At 45.4% G+C, this 18631-nt stretch overlaps 1 protein-coding gene across 1 annotated transcript in view; it reads right to left on the bottom strand.

Moving 5' to 3' along the window:
* Window positions 1-223: 223 nt before the first annotated feature.
* MTRR (5-methyltetrahydrofolate-homocysteine methyltransferase reductase) overlaps window positions 224-18631 on the bottom strand; it is a 543648-nt gene continuing 525240 nt past the window's right edge. The window contains exon 15 of the mRNA XM_069219713.1: window positions 224-843. Within this exon, the coding sequence (XP_069075814.1) occupies window positions 699-843 (145 nt within the window). The 3' untranslated portion in view covers window positions 224-698. The remainder of the gene's footprint in view (window positions 844-18631) is intronic.

Here is an 18631-nt window from a genome sequence, read left to right as displayed (position 1 = left end):
CACTAAGCTGCATAGGAAATTGGTTTCTCAAAAGGACAAATATTTTACTGTTAAAAAAAATATATTAACGTGCAAATACGTGTGTCCGGTACATACAGTCAAAGGAATTATCTGCCATTCAGAGAATCTGCTGGGGCGTGTTGGCAAATCTGTTACTTGCATAGACTTTCATGCACAACCTAGGGGAATTTTGTTGATCCATAAAAAAAAGTGGAAATGGACGTAAATGATAGACATCAATTTATTACTTGTAGGTTAGCAACTTTTAAAAAAACTTTTATGACTCACCACCAAGGAATTTAGACCCATATATAAAATCAATATGTCTGTGCTCCAAGATAATAAAATAGAATGGGAACTTTCGTTTCATTGATCATAGTTTCCTCTAACTGAAAATCCCACTCACACAGACATTAGCCAGCATGATGCACTTAAAAAATAAGATTAAAAAAACTCGTCTTTGAAGAAAGGATCATATTTTTTTCTGTTACAATATACAGATCATACAAAGCTATTGTCAAATTCATGATACATAAAATATTTTTTGGAGTAAAAGACATGGATTTACCCAATGACGTAGGGAGCTGGCATTCAGTGAATTAACAATAGAAAATGTTTGCCTGGTCAAAAAAAGTTACTTGTGCCTTCTAAATGTCTTCCATGTTAACAAAAAATGCTAGTTTTCAGTAACCAGAATTCTAAGACCACACATCCTGGAGATAACGTTTTTCTTCTCGTAAAGTAGCCAAGGTTTTCATAGCTTCAAGTTTGTCCACAGTCAGATCACTACTTATTATGTCCAGAAGTGCATCATTCACATCTTTTGCCATGTTCTTAGCATCACTGTAGAAATAAATGAGAAACAGAGATTTCACATTCAAACAAATAGGAAAGTGTTTTAGCGCACCGCTTCAAATGGCAGTATTTTTCTGTTCAAACAGTTCTCAAGAACCAGAATTCCTCGAATAAAAAAAGAATAATTCTAATAAGGTTGAAAGAACTGAAGGCATGGTCGACCCGCTGGAATTCATGCTAGGGAGTAGGGCTGGGCAAAATGATTTGCTGAAAAGTGAAGCAGAATAAATCTGCCTCTTTTTTTCTAGCTAACCCGCAGTGTAAAATTCAAATCCGTTCTACGGGTTAAACAGACAAAGTGCAGACAAGGGAGGTGGGACTGCTCTCAGGTCTTTCTTATTTAGTAAGTATCTTAAAGAACAACTCTTTAAAAAAAACACCATATCACAACGCAGGAACAGTCCTCTTCAGCTTACAGAACACTACACTTTCAAAACCGCCACTGAACGTCTCTGGCCCTGTACAGCGCGCAGCTGCCCTTCGACTAAGCAAATATCAAACAGCTACAACGTACATGATCCACAGCCTCTCGAACTTTCAAAAATGGAGGTTGTATTGAAAAATAAGCAGCAGAAATGTAGGTGCCTCATCTACCAGCAGTTGTGATTTATTTTTATTTTTTTACTGTTGCCAAAACGTTAGAAATTATATAAGCCGCTTCATGGGCATGGTCTATGAAGGTTTAACAATCTCACAACGGAAATTCAATATCCTGCCACTGATATTAAAACTATTGGAAAACGGGGAGACGAAACCTGGCCAGGGCGTATTTTAACCTGCCTACATGCCTGCTTGTGCACTGACTGTTTCATCTCTTATCACGGATTTAACCCCTTGTTTTCAGGTGTCGATGTTTATTGACCACTGAACCTGTGTGTGCGATCGAAGTGCAGTGCAAATTTTTTCATATTTTAGGCGTGGAACCTGCCACAACATGAATGGCACGAGGAGAGTATCTTCTTCCTAGTATACCCCTACAGCAGAGGTCTTCAAACTTTTTGATGCCGGGACCCCCTCTCAAACGTTTTTTAGGCATAAGGACCTGCTCCTGACAAAAAATTCTAGAACCTGGTACTCCTCATCATCAACAATCATAAACATCCCCATTTCCCACTGCAAATACTTTTAATGGTGAGGAAATAATATGAAACAGTGTTTAGCAAACCAAAGGTCAGTGAGTGTGTGGGCGTGGTCAGGTTGTGTGGCTAAAAACAAAGGTCTGAATATATGAGGAATTGGCGTGGGGCAGCGCCGCAAGTCTTCTTGCTACACTGCCCTACGCCAATATAAAAGGGCAGGAATGCACAGTATTTATGAAATACAGTGCATTCCTGCCCTTTCCCCCTGTGCTGGCGCACAAATTGCTACCTAGCACCAATGTAGGCAGGGTTGTTTTTGTGCAGGAAGGGGCACCTTCCTGAACAAAAACAATCCTGAGAGTTATTTTCCTTTTTCCATGTGTGCATCAGAATGCAACACACATGGAAAGAGAAAAAACTTAGGAGAAATGAAAACATTTCTCCTCATTCTGCCTGCGTAAGGATTTGGCAATGCTCCAGTTTGTGATTTTGGAAATTTGGGCAGCGTCAAAAGCCAAGGGTGTTGTGAGGGAACACCCACTGCAAAACCCATGGAATGCCTCCTCGACACAGAGTAAGGCAACGCAGTGGCTTGCGCTGCTTTGACATACTTCATATCTATGAGGCCATGCAAAGCCACGTAGGGTGGCTGGTCGTCACCTCATAGGTATGAATGAGAGGCTTGTGCTGACGGAGAATCAATAAAAGTGATGCTCTGGTGGTGCAAGCCCCACAGATATGCCCAAAAATATTCTGTACGTTTTATTTTAAGTCTTTCACTGTTAGGTAGCTACATATAAAATAACAAGTCGCTTAAAGGAAAAATAAATCTAAGAAGGTGGTTACTCATTGGGAAATGCACTGTAGTGCATTATGAAACCTCTATTAGCTATTGCACTGCAGAGTTCTGTGTATAGCCAGGCAGTCACAGAATTCAATTTTGGTTTGGTGCAGTGGAGAATAGTGACTTGTGTATTTTCAGTGCTATGAGGTCACAGCTGTGACAGAAAGCACTGTGAAGATGTAAGTCATTATTTTATATTTGTATTACACAAGGTATAAGATAGGGCACTAAAAATGCACAAAAAGGTTAAAGATAACATTTCCAAAATGTAGATTTAAGTAATACCAGAACATATGTAATCATTTTTTTTTATAGCTGTCCCTTCAACACCTCCTCAGGGGTAGTAAGCACTACAGGGCAGGTTTATGATAAGTGGCGCTTCACTTACGGGGGGCACAAGAAAAGTGGAATTGCACTAACGGCACTACGTAACAACCTATTTAAAATATGGAGCACCATGGTGGTAGTTAGGGTGAATAGCGTCATAATTTTTTAAGCTAGTCCGGCGCTTTGCAGGATTAGTGTCAAAAAGTATGACGCTAATCCTGCAAAGCACCCAGAGGCCCATTGTAATCAATGGGAGCCTCTTTCTAACGCCTGCACTTAGCAGGCGTTAAATGCCGATTAAAAATGGTGCAAAGGAATCTCACAGATTCTTTTGCGCCATTTTTACGGACCCACCTTGTGCCAGAATGTCCCCTTTGCATACATTATGCCAGACGCAGGTATAATTAGGCACAAGGGGTTACAAAGTGGCACAATGCAAGCATTGCGCCACTTTGTAAATATGACGCAGCTTTTTTCCCCTTCCAATGCCACATTAGCGTAAAAAAAATAACACTAATGTGGCGTTGGAACGGCGCAAGGCCAGCATAAATCTGTCTCTTTGTATATACAATCACAATTAAAAGCACTCACCTCTTTGCACTACCACTCAAAGAGAACAAATATTTGTCATCGCAAAGCTTTGAGTGATTCGATCAATTAAAGCCAGAACCGGCACCAAAGCATCATTTACATTTGTTTATTTTACCATTTTACATTTGCAAATCAACTCCTAACTCACATTTGTATTTCTTTCAGGAAGCAGGCACAATGGCTTCCTTTCACAGCACAGGAGACTCAATCAATGAAAGTTAAGGATCGGCTGGGGGAATGCGCAACCCCCTTTGTGGGGCTCCGCGGCCCCCCAGGGGGTCGCGACCCTCAGATTGAAGATCTCTGCCCTACAGAGATATTCGCATTACTCCTGGCCCTCCTCTCCTTTTCCTTGCAAGATTGCCATATTAATGACAACACGGCGGGATAGTGGTGAATTTGCAGCAGCACCTGTCAAAATTCTGAAATCCCGCCACCAGCTGGCTCTCACATGGGCCTTGTGAGGGCCTGCCTTTGCCATGGTTTACAACAGAACACTACCTGACACACTGCAAACCAAGCTGCGTGGCTCCTCGTCTCTACAGATTTGCTGACCTCTTAATACACACGATTCTTAACTTCCTTCTGTGGCTCTGTTTATATCTGTGCATTGGTGCTGGTTCTGACCATCTTTATTCTTATGGCCTCAGTAAAGTTCTCTTTCCAAGTTCAAATGCGCCCCCACTCTCCCAGTTAGAGTGAATTTCCAGCACCTAGCTCAGCAAATTACTCATATCTGTCTCTTTCCCAGCACCTGTGCTTCTCCCCTAGTCAGTCAGCTATCTATTCTCTGTGACTTCAGTGCTCGGGTCTCTCACAACTGCCTTCCTACTAACGCTGCTTAAACCTGGGCCAGCTTGCTGCTCTGCTTCGGGGTCTAGTCCTTGTTGCTGTGTGACATGCACATTCATTATTCTTCGACTCCAGGTACTTCTCTTACTGCAGTAGGTCCTCTCTTCCTGTCCCCTGTTTTGCTTTGCAACTGTGCACATTTATTCTCCTCAGTCCTATGCTCTTGTTCCTGTTTGTATTGCAGGTGCCATATTCCTATAGATTTGTGTTCCTTATTGTTGGACCTGGCCCTTGTGGCAGGTTCATCCTCTGACTTTTTGCCTAATTCCTCCCATTGTTTTCTGACCTCTCGCTGTTGGCTCTAGGACTCTGAGCACTTTAGTGCAGGTGATCTCCCATATAAAGTTGGTATGATTAGCTTACACCTAATTGCCATATTTAATTTGGCTTTAAGTCCCTTGTACAGTGGTATCTATACCCAGGGCCTGTAAATTAAATTCTACTAGTGGGCCTGCAGCGCTGTTTGCATCACCCACTGAAGTAGCCTTCAAACCTGTCTCAGGCCGTGTGCACAGTTTTCTGCCACAGGGACCTGGTATCTAAATTTATTTGCCAGGCCCAGAACTCCCCTTTCACTACATGTAAGTCACCCCTAAGGTAGGCCCTCGCTAGCTCTATGGGCAGGGTACCATGTATGTAGAAGGCAGGACATGTGTCAGGTTGCGTGGCCTGTCCTGGTACTGACAGTGTAACTTGGTGTCTCACTGCTGTGAGTGCTGCCTTCTCATAGGATTGCATTGGAAATGCCCTGCTGTATTTGTAGGGGGTATTGTCTGATTTATAAGGGGTAGCACAGGCATGTTTGGTATGGTTGTAATGGTGGTAAGAAATGCTGCTTACTGGTGTAGGTATATTTTCTATTACTATTACAGAAATGCAACTTCTAGAAAGTGAGCACTTCTCTGTTCTTATGACTGGTGTTTTGCAGCTTCTCTCCAATCTATTTCTGAACAGAGTGACAGTTGGGCTTTGTGAATACTTTTCAGACAGCCTGTACACAGGGAGGGTGGAGGTGTCACAGAGGTGCATCTGCATACTGAATAGTCTTCCTGGGCTAAGAGAAGGGAGAGGAGGGCACACCTACATTTGTAAAGGCTGTGCCCTGGCCTCACACAATTGGGTCGTTTACCTCCAACTGATGTTTGGAGCCTGTGCTGAAGGAGAGAGGGGGCACTCCCAGAATCAGTTGTAACTGGTTGAAACCTCCTCTCCCCTGCCATTTTAAAACACTGTAAAAACTGAATATAAGTACAGGGGAGTTTTCCCACAATCTGGAGACATTTTGGAACTGGAACAGAAGGCTGGAAGGACTCACCAGGAACCGCCATGGAATGCTGCTGCTGTGCTGACCTGTGACCTGCTTGGTCACTGTGAGGAACTGCCTGCATCCCCCTTGCGCTGGTCTGCTTCTGGGCACTGTCCCCTGTGCCTCTTTTTCCTGATCTCTGCTCCCCAGGGGCAGGGTGCTGTGGCCCCTGACCCCTGCAAACATGTGAAGCACAAGGAGTGCTTCAATATTTGTCAAAACTAGCACTTGGGAAAGCGCTGCACCTTTTATTCTTCAAGCGCTTTGAGAGCGCTCCTTGCATCCCATAAACACCACCGCGACCTGGGCTTATCAAGAGTGTAAAGCGCTTTGTGAAGCGCTGGTGCTGTAGAAAGATCACTGCTGCAAACCGGGCTGTATTTAGTGAAGCGCTGGAGTCGCGCTAGTCTTTGTGCCCCCGGGGAACGAGGAAACTGCTGCAAGGCGAAGAAAGGAACAAGCATGCTCCTATCGTGCCCCCGGGGTGAAGTGCGCTCTCAGGAGTGCCCCCAGAGCACAAGCATGCACCTACTCTGGTGTCTGCCCTCTCTGACGGCCGGGCGGGCCGCCGCATGTTCCAGGAGACGTCAGGCGGGGAAGGAGGCCTCATCGGAGGCTCACCCACCCCACCGGGCCCCCTTTCCCTTGTTTGGAAGGGCAAGGGGGAGAAGGAAGCTTCCCCCTGCCCCACCGGAGCCCTGAGGGAACTTGTAAAAGACGGCGGGCGGGGCAGAAGCCTCACTGGAGGCCCCCCGCGTCGCCAGTCCCATTTTGTGGCCCCACGTGAGGGCCCGTGGCATTGTGTTGGCTCCCCCTTCGTTGGAGGGCCAGTGAAGGTCCGGGGGGCCCTCCAGAGATTGCAGGCCCCAAGAGAGGCCTGTTATTAAAGCGGAGGGGATACGTGGTGCCCCCCCTCCTTCCTGAATTATTGGCAGACTTTGGCCCCCCTCATGATGGCCGGCTGAGGCCCGGACGGGCCCCCAGCGATTGCCGGCCCTAGGAGGGGCCTGTCATTAATACAGAGCCGTCCCCCTCAACCCCAGAATTAGTGAAAGGCCCCATTCGGTGCAGAGGAGCGCCGGGGGCACCATTTTCGTTCCACTGGCACTGGAGGTGCCCTCATCTTAAGCAGGTACTACTCAGAGACAATGTATATGGCATACGTTCTTTTTAGAGACTTTATTGATGTATATGTTGCCTACCTGTTTTTATGATGTTTTCATATGTGTATTCAACTGTTCCTTTTATGGGCATAACATGCTAATATGTTTTTCTGACTTGCCATATGTTTTATAAGGTTCCTAATATGGGCGTTTATGATATTCTTATGACAAGTGCTTTGGTGTAATGACGTACATGTTTCCTGACTACTGCTTATGTTTCAGAATACTGAGTAACCTGTGTGTTATATGTGACTACTGCTAGTTCTGCAGAGTAACTAATGTGTAATGTTCTGACAAATGCTAAGTTAGCAGGATATTACTGATATGTGATGTTTGGTCTAATAATTGCATTGTGTACAATACAGTATATTTCCATATAACTTGGTGTGGTGTTTCCTTTGTGGGGCGATAGTGCGTCATGTGTGTTGTGCAAACACTTTACACGTTGCCTCCGAGTTAGGCCTCACTGCTCGTGCCAAGCTACCAAGGGGGTGAGCAGGGGTTATCTTGGACATGTAACTCCCTTGCCTTGACTAGAGTGGGTGGGTTCTGCCTGGCTTAGTTGCATACCCTAGCCAACCAGAAACCCAATTTCTAACACTTGTCTTGCCCGCATACTGACAGTCTTGCTCTTGTTAATACTGCAGATTCCTTGTACTGTATTTCAGTATTTTTACAAAGTGCATACTCCAAAATCTTGCTCCTTGCCTGCCGTTTTAACTTTCCTCTTTCTGTCTTGCTTTCCCAGTTAGGTAGGTTGGTGTTCCTGATCCTTTTGTTTTCTCTCATGCCTTTCCTATTTTATGGGTATTAGAATTCAGTCCTACCTTGTCCGAGCCCTATTTCTATATTGCTAATCGCTCCATTCCGGTTCTTAAGACTGTTGCCCTAACTTTCCTGAGACCAGCTGTCAATTTAATTCCTTTTGCTCAACTCCTGTTCTCCTCCCCGGTAGCTATTAATACCAGGGGGTGACTGTGACTTCTGAAGCTAGGTGTCTCCTGCGGAGAGACTCCCTTAGCACTCTTGTTCTGAAAGGGCTGCTGGGTGTCTCCCAAGACTATGTGATAATAACTGTTATTTGCCTTGTGATTTCTGTTTAGTTAAGAGTGATCATTTTCAACTGAGCATACAAATTATCATTTACGGTAGTTAGTGGCGTAACAAAATTTGAGCTCAACCCCCAAGCAAAGTATGTGGATTGGGTCCTCCCCAGCCCAGTCAGGAGCTCTCAGGCATGTGAACAGTGCACTGTGCTGAGGGGGACCCGTGAAGCTCGCTCTCCCGTACTGTGGGGGCTAAGGAGGCTAATGTTACGCAATGGTATGTTAGTCAATAATTCTACCACTTTGATCTCTCTTATTGTTTATGTGAACTCTTCTTTCATTTGTTACATGACTCTATGTGCTGTATTCTTAGGTTTTGTCTCCTGGAGGCATTACTAAGCCACAATTAAACCTACAGATCCTAGTTCACTCCAACCTCCTCCAGTGTTCGGCTCTTTTCATCTTCTTTTTCTGGCATGCGTCATGTACTCCCTTATACATGCTAAAATCGTCTTTCCTAGTTCCCTTTTCCTTGCAAAGAGCAGACTCCCCTTAAGAGAAATTTCTGTCCAAATCTCTGAAGGGTCCTGAGAGAGCCTTTGCTAAAGATCCCCTAAAGCTGTAGAATATGTGCAATATATCTGTGCTCCTCTAGTCAGAGAAGTAAGATGGGGGAGGGATGGAAGACTCAGTCACCAGAGAGGGAGTGCACTCTAATTGGGGAACCCATTGCCAGTTCTGTGGCGCATACTGCAGGAGCGGCGGTGAGATGGGTCAAAGAAGAGATGTCATGGGTGACAGAGACACAGTGAACCACTAGAGGCACAGTACTCCATCAGACGTACGAGTTTTGATAGAGGGCTGCAGATGCTTGTCTCCGATTGCACATTTTTCCCCACAAAGGTAAATGAAGTGAAAGGCAACCCTGTAGCAAACGTTTCCCTCATAATAATTTTTGCAGCTAGAGAACCCTCTGAGCAGACTGCGCATGGGCGTGCCGGTGCGAAAAAGAAGAAAGAGAGGGAAAAAGATATTAAGCTTTCATTTTATGTGCATCATAAAATTCAGTAAAATTGCTGCATGTTGTTTTCTGAAGCTCTAAAGAAGCCCAGAAAGTGTTATAAGGGAGGTGTGGAGTAGCTGTCCTCATCAGCAAATCTGAAAAAGAACATTTCCAACTTCAATTTAAGGGATCCTAAAAAGGAGTGCAAGGGATGAATGTCTACAGAGTCACCCGCATTTGAATATGCAAAATATGAGGTTCTCAACCTAATGACAAATGTCCGATAGGGAAAAATTAGAGACCAACCTCTCTGCTCGTGTGGTGTTGACATCTTACAAAGAAGATGAACGCCCAAAACTATCCTTACACATGCTGTGTTGACTGAATTATTACACTTATGAAGACAAATAATCCTGTTGTGAAGATATAAGGGACACTTCACAAAAACAAACTCTGCGCTTCGTATCATTTTTTTGCAGTTTTACATAGTAGGAGTTCAGTCCAAAGGCACTGAAGCACTTAATATGCGCAACAGTTATATACCCAAGGTCAGGTTCATGTTTTTAGGTGCGAGGGAGCAAACCATTTGCCCAGAATCTGAGGATGTCGGAACTCCAATCTTATTTCCCCAGTTCTGAGGTCGGCAGGTCTGGTCACACCCTCTCCCCATCAATGGTGTGCTTTTTGCTGTGGTACATGTGGGCGGTGTATTTCCCTACTGCTCCTGCTTGGCAGTTATGGTTTTGAGAGAGCGTAGCTTACATAATCTATATTAACATGAAATGCTTATGAACCAGTGTTTGATAATGCCGCTTAATTAATTGTATTAATGTATTTTGTTTAAACGTACACCTGAAATGTGACCACGGGGAGTGGCCGCCAATATATACGAGAACTAATAGAAATGACTAATATTGATAAAATATGATATTAAAGTGTGGTTTTGTACTAATTATTAATGATCGCGTTATTGAATTTGTGCTGAAATCTTTGTATGCCTTAAGTTAGCATGAGCCGAAGCTTAGATGCTAGGCTCTCATATTAAACTTATTTTTCCTATCTTGCAGTGTGCTGACTCGCAAAAGGACATGACCCCTTGTTTTCTTCAAACTAGAAGGTGAATGTAACCATAGTAGATCCGTTCCCATGAAATCCCCATTGCTTGTAGAAATTGCTAATCAAAATGCAACAGTGTAGATTAAACTAATGTACAAGGTCGTTCAAACCGGTGAAGACAATGGAGCTACTGACCAAAAGATGTGCAAAAGAATTACAGAAGGATGAAATCATACCGGATGTGCTACCTCTGAAGACGCCAATCATGTGGACCAATGAAAAGCTTGCAAAATAATATGGGGCGAAAGATTAATGACATAATCCATATTCCAATTGGATAAAGATAGTGGGGTATAACTAAGATCCAATAGGAGTTTAGGGGAATGTACAACGAAAAAGGGATAAAAACCCATGACACGGGGAGCCATTTAGGTTGGTTAGGGAATGCTATTGATTTTATCCAGAAACTTTGTCACTCTGTTTGGTGACTTATTGGTTTGCTTAGAACCATCCTCGTCCTTAGATTGCCCATTTACACTTTACCTCCTTATGAGGGAAGTGCCCCTTTTGCCCTGGAGCTGAATTCTGACTGATGCCGATTAGTCTGATGTCCTGAAGACGAAGACTGAACCTGAGTGCTGACCTAAACCTTGGAGGGTAACTATGACAATACAATTGTGATTTGTCTGTTTGCTTTTCCTTTCTAGGTACCAACTGCTTACTTTTGACAGGAACCATAGTTAGATGTTTTCCAAATTGGTGTTCCAAATTGTTTTGCATGAAGCCCAACATGCCAATGCTAATTAGTGGTTAGGACAGGTGTTCCTAAATTGACGCAAATAGACAAACGACTGAATCTATGCTTTGTTGAACTGACGCGTTGTTGACACTCCGATTAATGGATCTATGTTCACGCCGTGTTATATTTTGATGTTTGTGATTCTTGCTATAATGAAATCTTATCAAAGATGCCATATCGTGACAATGCTATTATGCTTCTTGGTTTTGAGATTAACACACCTGCTTTTAGAATTGTTACTAATAGGGAATAAAACTCATAAAGTTTTACTAAACTGGTGTGGTTATTCATGACTGCAAGGTCATGGTAATGTCTTGAATTGATTAATGACTTTGACTAAAGTAAAATGTATTGTTGTGATAAATATTGATGACATTATTGACTTATTGATTGACATATTGATTAGCTATCTCGTCCTAAGGTGTCTCTCAACTGGGTCAAAAGATTCATTGGCCTAAAACGAGTCCTGATGTGTAATAAATTATCATAAAGGGACGCATTATCAGTTTTAATAAACTATACAAGAATTTCTATTCTGGTAGGGTTACAGTGGGCCGTGTACATGCACATCTGATTCTGCTGTCCCTGGGCAGATTTAAACAAGCCTCTAAACATTAATACACAACTTTAAAAATTGTGTCAAAGCCTACACACTCACATGGCATGATATACGTGTCTCTGAAACCATAGTAAACGAAAAATGATACATTTGGCTGTAACATGTAAGTCAACATATTTCAATGCTTTTACAATTAATCAGTTTCACTAGGACTGAAATACTGCTTCACGCCTACTTCCATGCCATTCTAGCCTCGGGCTCCAGTCTCCATATCCCCTTCAAGTCACAGCGCCAATTTACATTAATGGCTATACATGCAGCACTTCTTCAGATGTGTGTTCGCATTATGCTCGTATTTTATTTCTCACAGATCAAACAATGCTCCTGATGGGCTTCAAAGTCCATAGCGCGTAGCCCATTAATGTGTTCTAATCTATGGACTAAACAGATCCTATTAAAGTCAAATTGTAACAACCCCTCCGCAACCAGGGTTCTCAGTGTTACTGGCGGCAGACGATAGTGCAGGCGTGTTCCTGTTGCATTCACACATATAAACAGACACCATCAACAGCTACCTCTAACGTTAACAAACTATAGACAAAGATGCGAAGAACTCGTGGGCTACATCTATTTTAACACTCTCCACAACACCTATGTTTATGTGCTGTAAAGCTCTACAGTTCCCCTGGTTTACCTCCATATCTCTCGCATTGCACAGTCCCCACACAAGCCAAAGTACTTCAAACACTTTTGCAACCAACCCGCTGAAGTGCTTGTAGGATACAATGAAAATCGTATTGATTATTTTAGAATACATAGTAAATAGATACGTACTTAGCAAGTGAGCAAGCACATTAAGCCTCACAAGATTTTGGAAAGTGCTAATTATCAACATAATATAATACATTGGTCAATGGAGTAAAATGCAGCAGACAGACAGAACAGCGCCTACTGGCAAACGTCACCGTCACCATGGCTAGATGCATGAAGAATACCATCTAATAAGTGGTATGTCGCGGTCTCTGTGCTGAACTTGGGTCGGACTCCCGATTGGAAGGAGTTCAAGAGGTCATTCTTTGAGATCTGAGACATGAGTTGTACTGAGACTGCTTTCTCGATGATTTTCCAGAGAAAGAGTGAGGGATCTGAAGCTGTAATGGGATTATATACATCAAATGAAGGATTGGTCGATACAATAACTGGAGTGTGTTTTAGCATGTCACGTTTTTAGGACATTTTCTAATGACACTTTTCGGAATTTGTGGTTGGAGTTTTGAATCTAGGTTCGGTTTAATGTTTTTGTTTATTTTGAATATTTTGTCAAACATAGTGTTTGCGATAGTGGTTGCCTTAGGAATATCTAGTTTATGAGATGGGTTGGTGAAGTGTTAGTTTGCAAACTTGTTCAATGTCCGTCATGTTTCATGAGTTTGCAGTTTATGCTAGATCTTTTCGAGCTTTCTGCTAACCCTTCTGCCTGCATTTAAATCTTTGGAGAAAAATGTGGCGCAGGATTATTCTATTGCGGATATTTGGTGAGGGAGGCCAGTTTGTCGACTCGTTTAGGGTTGAGGAATTGTAATAATTGGGGAGGTGTTCCAATGACAGTGGATTGTGTTTGTCTGCTGCCACTGTTCTCAGTTCTTCCGAAACCTGCAGAATGGACATGATGTTTAGAGGTCTTTTCCAAACTTTCTTCTGGCTTTGTTTGTCTTATTTTGCAGCTCTCGAGGTTTGCTGTGTGAAATAGTAGTGTTGGGTGGTTTGTCCAGTCTAGGTTCATGGTATTGCCTAGGTATATGATGGTTGAGGAAGGGTAAGAAAATCAACTGGCGGTTGTTTCCCTTTTTATGAGTTGGAAATACAATTAGTCTGGAAAGGTTGTATTAGTTTACAATATCTCTCATTTTTATAGATACTGTAAGGGATGTTGAAGTCGTCCAGCAAATCCTGGTAGAGTAGCAGGCTGTAATGGAGGTGATGAAGTAATTGACCAATAAGGTTATGACATGGGCATGGATGATTCTTCAGAAGCATAATAAGTGCTAGGATTTTCGCATTTAGGAGAACTGTGAATCATCAAAGCTTAGCCCATTTCAAGGACTGTGATGCAAGGCTTGCCCATGTGCTATATATTTTTTTATATAAAGCACAACATGGCCAGAGCGGAGGGGCGTGGCCAAGACCGGCATGGTGGGAGCAGTAGAATACGGGAGCTCCGGGACCCGCGACTGCTCCCCCACCACCATAACCCCTCCTGAAAGGATCTCAAGGGGGGAGCAGATAGCAGACTTGCCAGTGACCAGGGAACCCGATGACGGCGCTCTCAAAAGTGGCGTAATAGCCCCATACAGCTAACTTTGATAGCAGCTGGTGCCGCTCAAAAAATGGCCGGGAGTCGGAGATAAACTGCGACTCCACTAGGTGGACCCACCACTTGAACAGAGAAGCACATCGGCAACAAAAGCAGTACAATAGTAGAGTCGCACATGAACCTGAAGTAAGATCTCGAGACCCAGATGGCAGATTAAGCACTGAGGTGGGTGCTAAGTGTGAACAGTAAAGGCTGAATGCCAGTGCGTAGGAGGGCAGGTGAAACGGCAGTGAAACCCGCAGAGCACACCTACACGGCTCAGAGAGGAGCAGCCCGCAGATCGTTGGCCTCGGCGAGCACCTGAGCATAGCATTACCAGAGCAAACACACGACGACCACATAAAACAAAAGTGGAGTGCGCCGTCGTGCAAGCGTGGCACCATTGATATGGCAGAGGCCGATGGGCAACAGGTATGACAAAGAAAGTCTAGGGCTGTGGCGCGATGGGTGTTAGCGGATAAACTACCTCACGCTGCAAGGTCAAAAAAACGGATTGCGAGCGCCAAGCACAGTTAATTTGACTACCGACAAGATATTACGAACTTGCGCTGCCAGATATCTAGATCGAGACACCTTCAGGAGTAATAAGCACAAAGAATATGATACTATTATAGCTGTCAGAGGCTTCTCACACATTACTCTGCGTGAAGCACCAAGAACGCTTAATCAGAACTATTGCGAAGCTGATGTGTATACCGAGAACAGGGTCACACTAACAGATGGTCCGTTACCGGAATAACCTGGGGCGCACGCAAAATGGCGGCCGCACTATGGCGGTGAAGCCCGACAGCACAAAAATTAAGCGGCATGCTTGGTAGGCTCTGAAAATCATCGAGGACGAAGTTGGTGCTTCGACGGAAAACTAACAAGGCAGGCATCGGAGCACAGTTCACGAACCATGCTCAATGAAGAGACCCACGCACAGTCTAACAATACCACCTGTGCGCACACCAACCGATAGGTGACAAAACTTGAGGGACCCAGTAAATGACTCCAATCGCCCTGGCGAAATACTACATCTGGCTCTGGGTCAGCTGAGGGGACTAAACAAGCGCTTCCCTGTCCAGCGCTTGGCGGTTTCGAAATGTGAAAAGTGCCCACAGCGGATGTCAAATCAAGTTTACTATACAAAGAAAAAGATGTTAACACAACAGAGGCATTAAATATAGATCGCATGACCCCAGCATAGCCAGACAGCGTCAAGAAACACAGACTGGCAGATGTGGAGGGGCAAGCGGAACCAGTGATGCCGCTGGGAAGAGAAGAAACAACAACTTAATGAACAAGTAGCTTCAGTAGACAGAGGGAGCACTCCTCAGCCTGGCCAACGTACAGATTAGCGACCCAGTAGACTAAAACCAACCTCACAGCGTTGTCCTGAGTGACAGCGGCACAGCATCAATATCAGTCTCGGAATTTCTCAACACAGCAAAATAATAAAATAAACGAAACTTATTGGGGTAATCAGACGCAGCACATAGATGGGGAAGACCATCAAAAAAAGAGACTGTAGTATAGGGGATCCCCCACACCCTAGAACTCGCATGGGCCCTACAACACATGGTCCACTAATAACAGAACCCAACAAACCCACCCTCCAAGATGTACTGCAAGCCATAGCGGCATCCCGAACAGCACTGGAAGTCAAAATAGACACGTTAAGCAGCGATCTGGGCCTCTTAAGGGATGATCACAAAAGGCTGGCAGAAAGAGTAGCTAATAGCTACTACCGAAAGGGACCTTGCGGAAACAATTCCTACTCTGACACTGACAAGTAATAGATTAAATAATGCAGAAGCTCGCCTCAAAACACTGGAAGACAGAGCGGAAGACGCTGAAAATAGGGTGAGGTGCAATAATATTAGAATCATAGGTCTCCCAGAAAACTGCAAAGGGCTCAATATGATAGACTTCCTGGAGAACTGGCTGAGGACTGAAGTCGCCCCAGAGGGCCTGTCCAACTTCTTCGCCTTAGAGAGAGCTCACAGAGTCCCTTGCAGGAGACCTCCCCCAGGAGCTCCCCCAAGACCAGTAATAGCTAAATTACTACGTTTCAGAGATAGAGACCACATTTTGAGGCAGGCACGGCAGCGAGGAGAATTAACAGTTGCGAACAGCAAGATCTCCATTTTCCCAGACTTCTCAAGGGAAGTACAACGCAGAAAAGCAAACTTTAATTCAGTAAAAAGCAAACTGCGTGAGCTGGAGCTTTCCTACTCAATGCAATTTCCTGCCAGGCTCAGAGTAGTTACCTCATCGAGCACAGAATTCTTTTCTACACCAGAGGAAACTTGGACCTGGCTAGAGTCCAGACCAACCCCAGAATTAAACGCCAGCACACAGCATGGAACGAAGTGTATGTGCCAGAGATTGAATAGAAGGCAGACAACCTACAGAAATTGCCTCCCCACAGCAGACGAGGTTCAAACGGAGAGGAGGCAGGAGTACCGGGAGACTGGAACCACCTCTCCTCAGAGCACTCAGAAAGAGGATGAACATTCAGACTCCGACGACGAAATTGCGACTTCCACACAGTCGAGCGTACTGTTGCCCAGAGTCACCCCAAGTACAGCAGACGAGTTAATCTGATCAGCAAACACTAACGAAAGATGCCCGAACAGAAGAACAAGATGCACAATAAGAGAGCCTGGCGGGCAGGATGAGCCTTGCACTCGGCACCACGATTGTCAGCCCGCTTGAGTCATCATTTGTACACATCTGCTACATTTTTGATTGACGGTGCAGTGAGTTTGGCTTGGGTGATCCCCAGAGCTCCCAGCTACCAGTTAACAGACTCAGCACCCCCGTAACAGTTGTGTACAACATTGTTGATAATAGGATACTAACTTAAGTCTTGTTTCTAATTAACAGTTTGGGCAAAGACACTATGGGGGTCATTACAACATTGGCGGTATAAGGCGGTTACCGCCGTGCAGAAGACCGCCAATACACCGCGGCGGCGGCGGTATACCGCCACAGCTATTATGACACACATCTCGGAATCCGCAGAAATTCAGACACCCACACAATCCCGCCACACCAAAGGTCAGCGATAAACATGCAGAAACAAAACCTCCACGCCAACAGAAACACGCCCATGCCATTACGACCCACGAATCCACGCGGCGGTCTTTCAACCGCTGTATTCCATTGGCGGTACACACCGCCGCGCTCAAAATACACACACATCTACAAAACACCGCCACATTGGACAATTACAAATACACACACCACTCCCACACATCCAATACAATATAAAACACACACCCACATCACCCACAAACCCCTACAACCAAAAATTCAGAGAGAAGGCGAGAGAGAGAGCACAGAATAGACAACCCCATCACACAGAGGCACACAACACCATCACCCACACAACATCCACGCACAAAACACCACCTACAATTACACTCACCACACTCATCAACACATACACCACCCCACACATCACACACAACACCCCATGTCACGCCAAAGACACCCCCGCTTCTCCGAGGAGGAGCTCAGGGTCATGGTGGAGGAAATCCTACGGGTAGAGCCACAGCTATTTGGCTCACAGGTACAGCACACATCCATAGCCAGGAAGATGGAGCTATGGCAAAGAATAGTGGACAGGGTCAACGCAGTGGGATAGCACCCAAGAAATAGGGAGGACATCAGGAAGAGGTGGAACGACCTACGGGGGAAAGTGCGTTCCAAGGTCTCCAGGCACCACATCGCGGTACAGCGGACTGGCGGCGGACCCCCACCTCCTCCCCCACAACTAACAACATGGGAGGAGCAAGTCTTGTTCATCTTGCATCCTGAGGGCCTCGGAGGAGTCGTTGGAGGAACGGACACTGGTAAGTCAAATCTTCACTATCATATCCCCCACCCTACCTGCATGCTATCACACACCCCCAACCTCACACCCTCCCCTATCACCCAAACTCCTCACTAATGTACCCATAACACCAACTACACATCCCAACCCAAAGACCTGCATGACACAACTAAGCATGGACACCCATCACTAAAGCATGCCCACTGCACATACCCAGAACACCCCCCAACCATCAGCACACAACCCCACACACAGGAATGCCTGCACTGGGGTTCACGCACACCCAACCATTGCACACCATTACACAAACACATGCAATAATCATGTACTTATACCCCCACAGGAACCCGAAGGAACGTCACCACACCAGAGGGTCCAGACAACACCCCTCCACCCCCAGAAGAGGCCCACAGTGATGACAGCAGCTCTGCCCTACTGGATCTTGATGACCAGCCCGGACCATCGTGGGCCTCAGGACAGTCGGTTCCCCTTGCCCAGCCACAGCCCAACACCGAGCTTCCACCCTCTGGTAACACCAGCACAGCACCCACCCAGCGGGCCCAACCTCCCTACCCAGGACAGGTCAATCAGCGGTGTGTCCACCACTACAGGGCACCCAGGCTAACCCAACACCCCAACAACAATAGGGACCTGGAAGCAGTGGTAGTGGGCACACGGCCCAGGGAACGGAGGCACAGGAACACAGGGGAACTGGGAGGGCTGCTGTGCGACAGAGGGAGGACAGGCCAAGGGAACCGACTCTCCACGAGGCCCTATCCTCCATCATGGGAGCATACCACCACTCCCAGGAGACGATGGCGACGGTCCTGGACAAGTTGCAGGAGACCCTGCGTCTGCAGGAGGAGCAGTATTTGGGGTTCAGGGAGGAGCTCAGGACCATCAGCTCTGCCCTGGGCACCATCGTAGGGGTGCTGAGGGACATTCAAAAGACCT

This window comes from Pleurodeles waltl, chromosome 2_2, assembly GCF_031143425.1.
Source record: "Pleurodeles waltl isolate 20211129_DDA chromosome 2_2, aPleWal1.hap1.20221129, whole genome shotgun sequence".
Lineage (NCBI taxonomy): Eukaryota > Metazoa > Chordata > Amphibia > Caudata > Salamandridae > Pleurodeles > Pleurodeles waltl.
The sequence above is the reverse complement of the archived record's forward strand: the minus strand, read 5'-3'. Positions and strand labels throughout refer to the sequence as shown.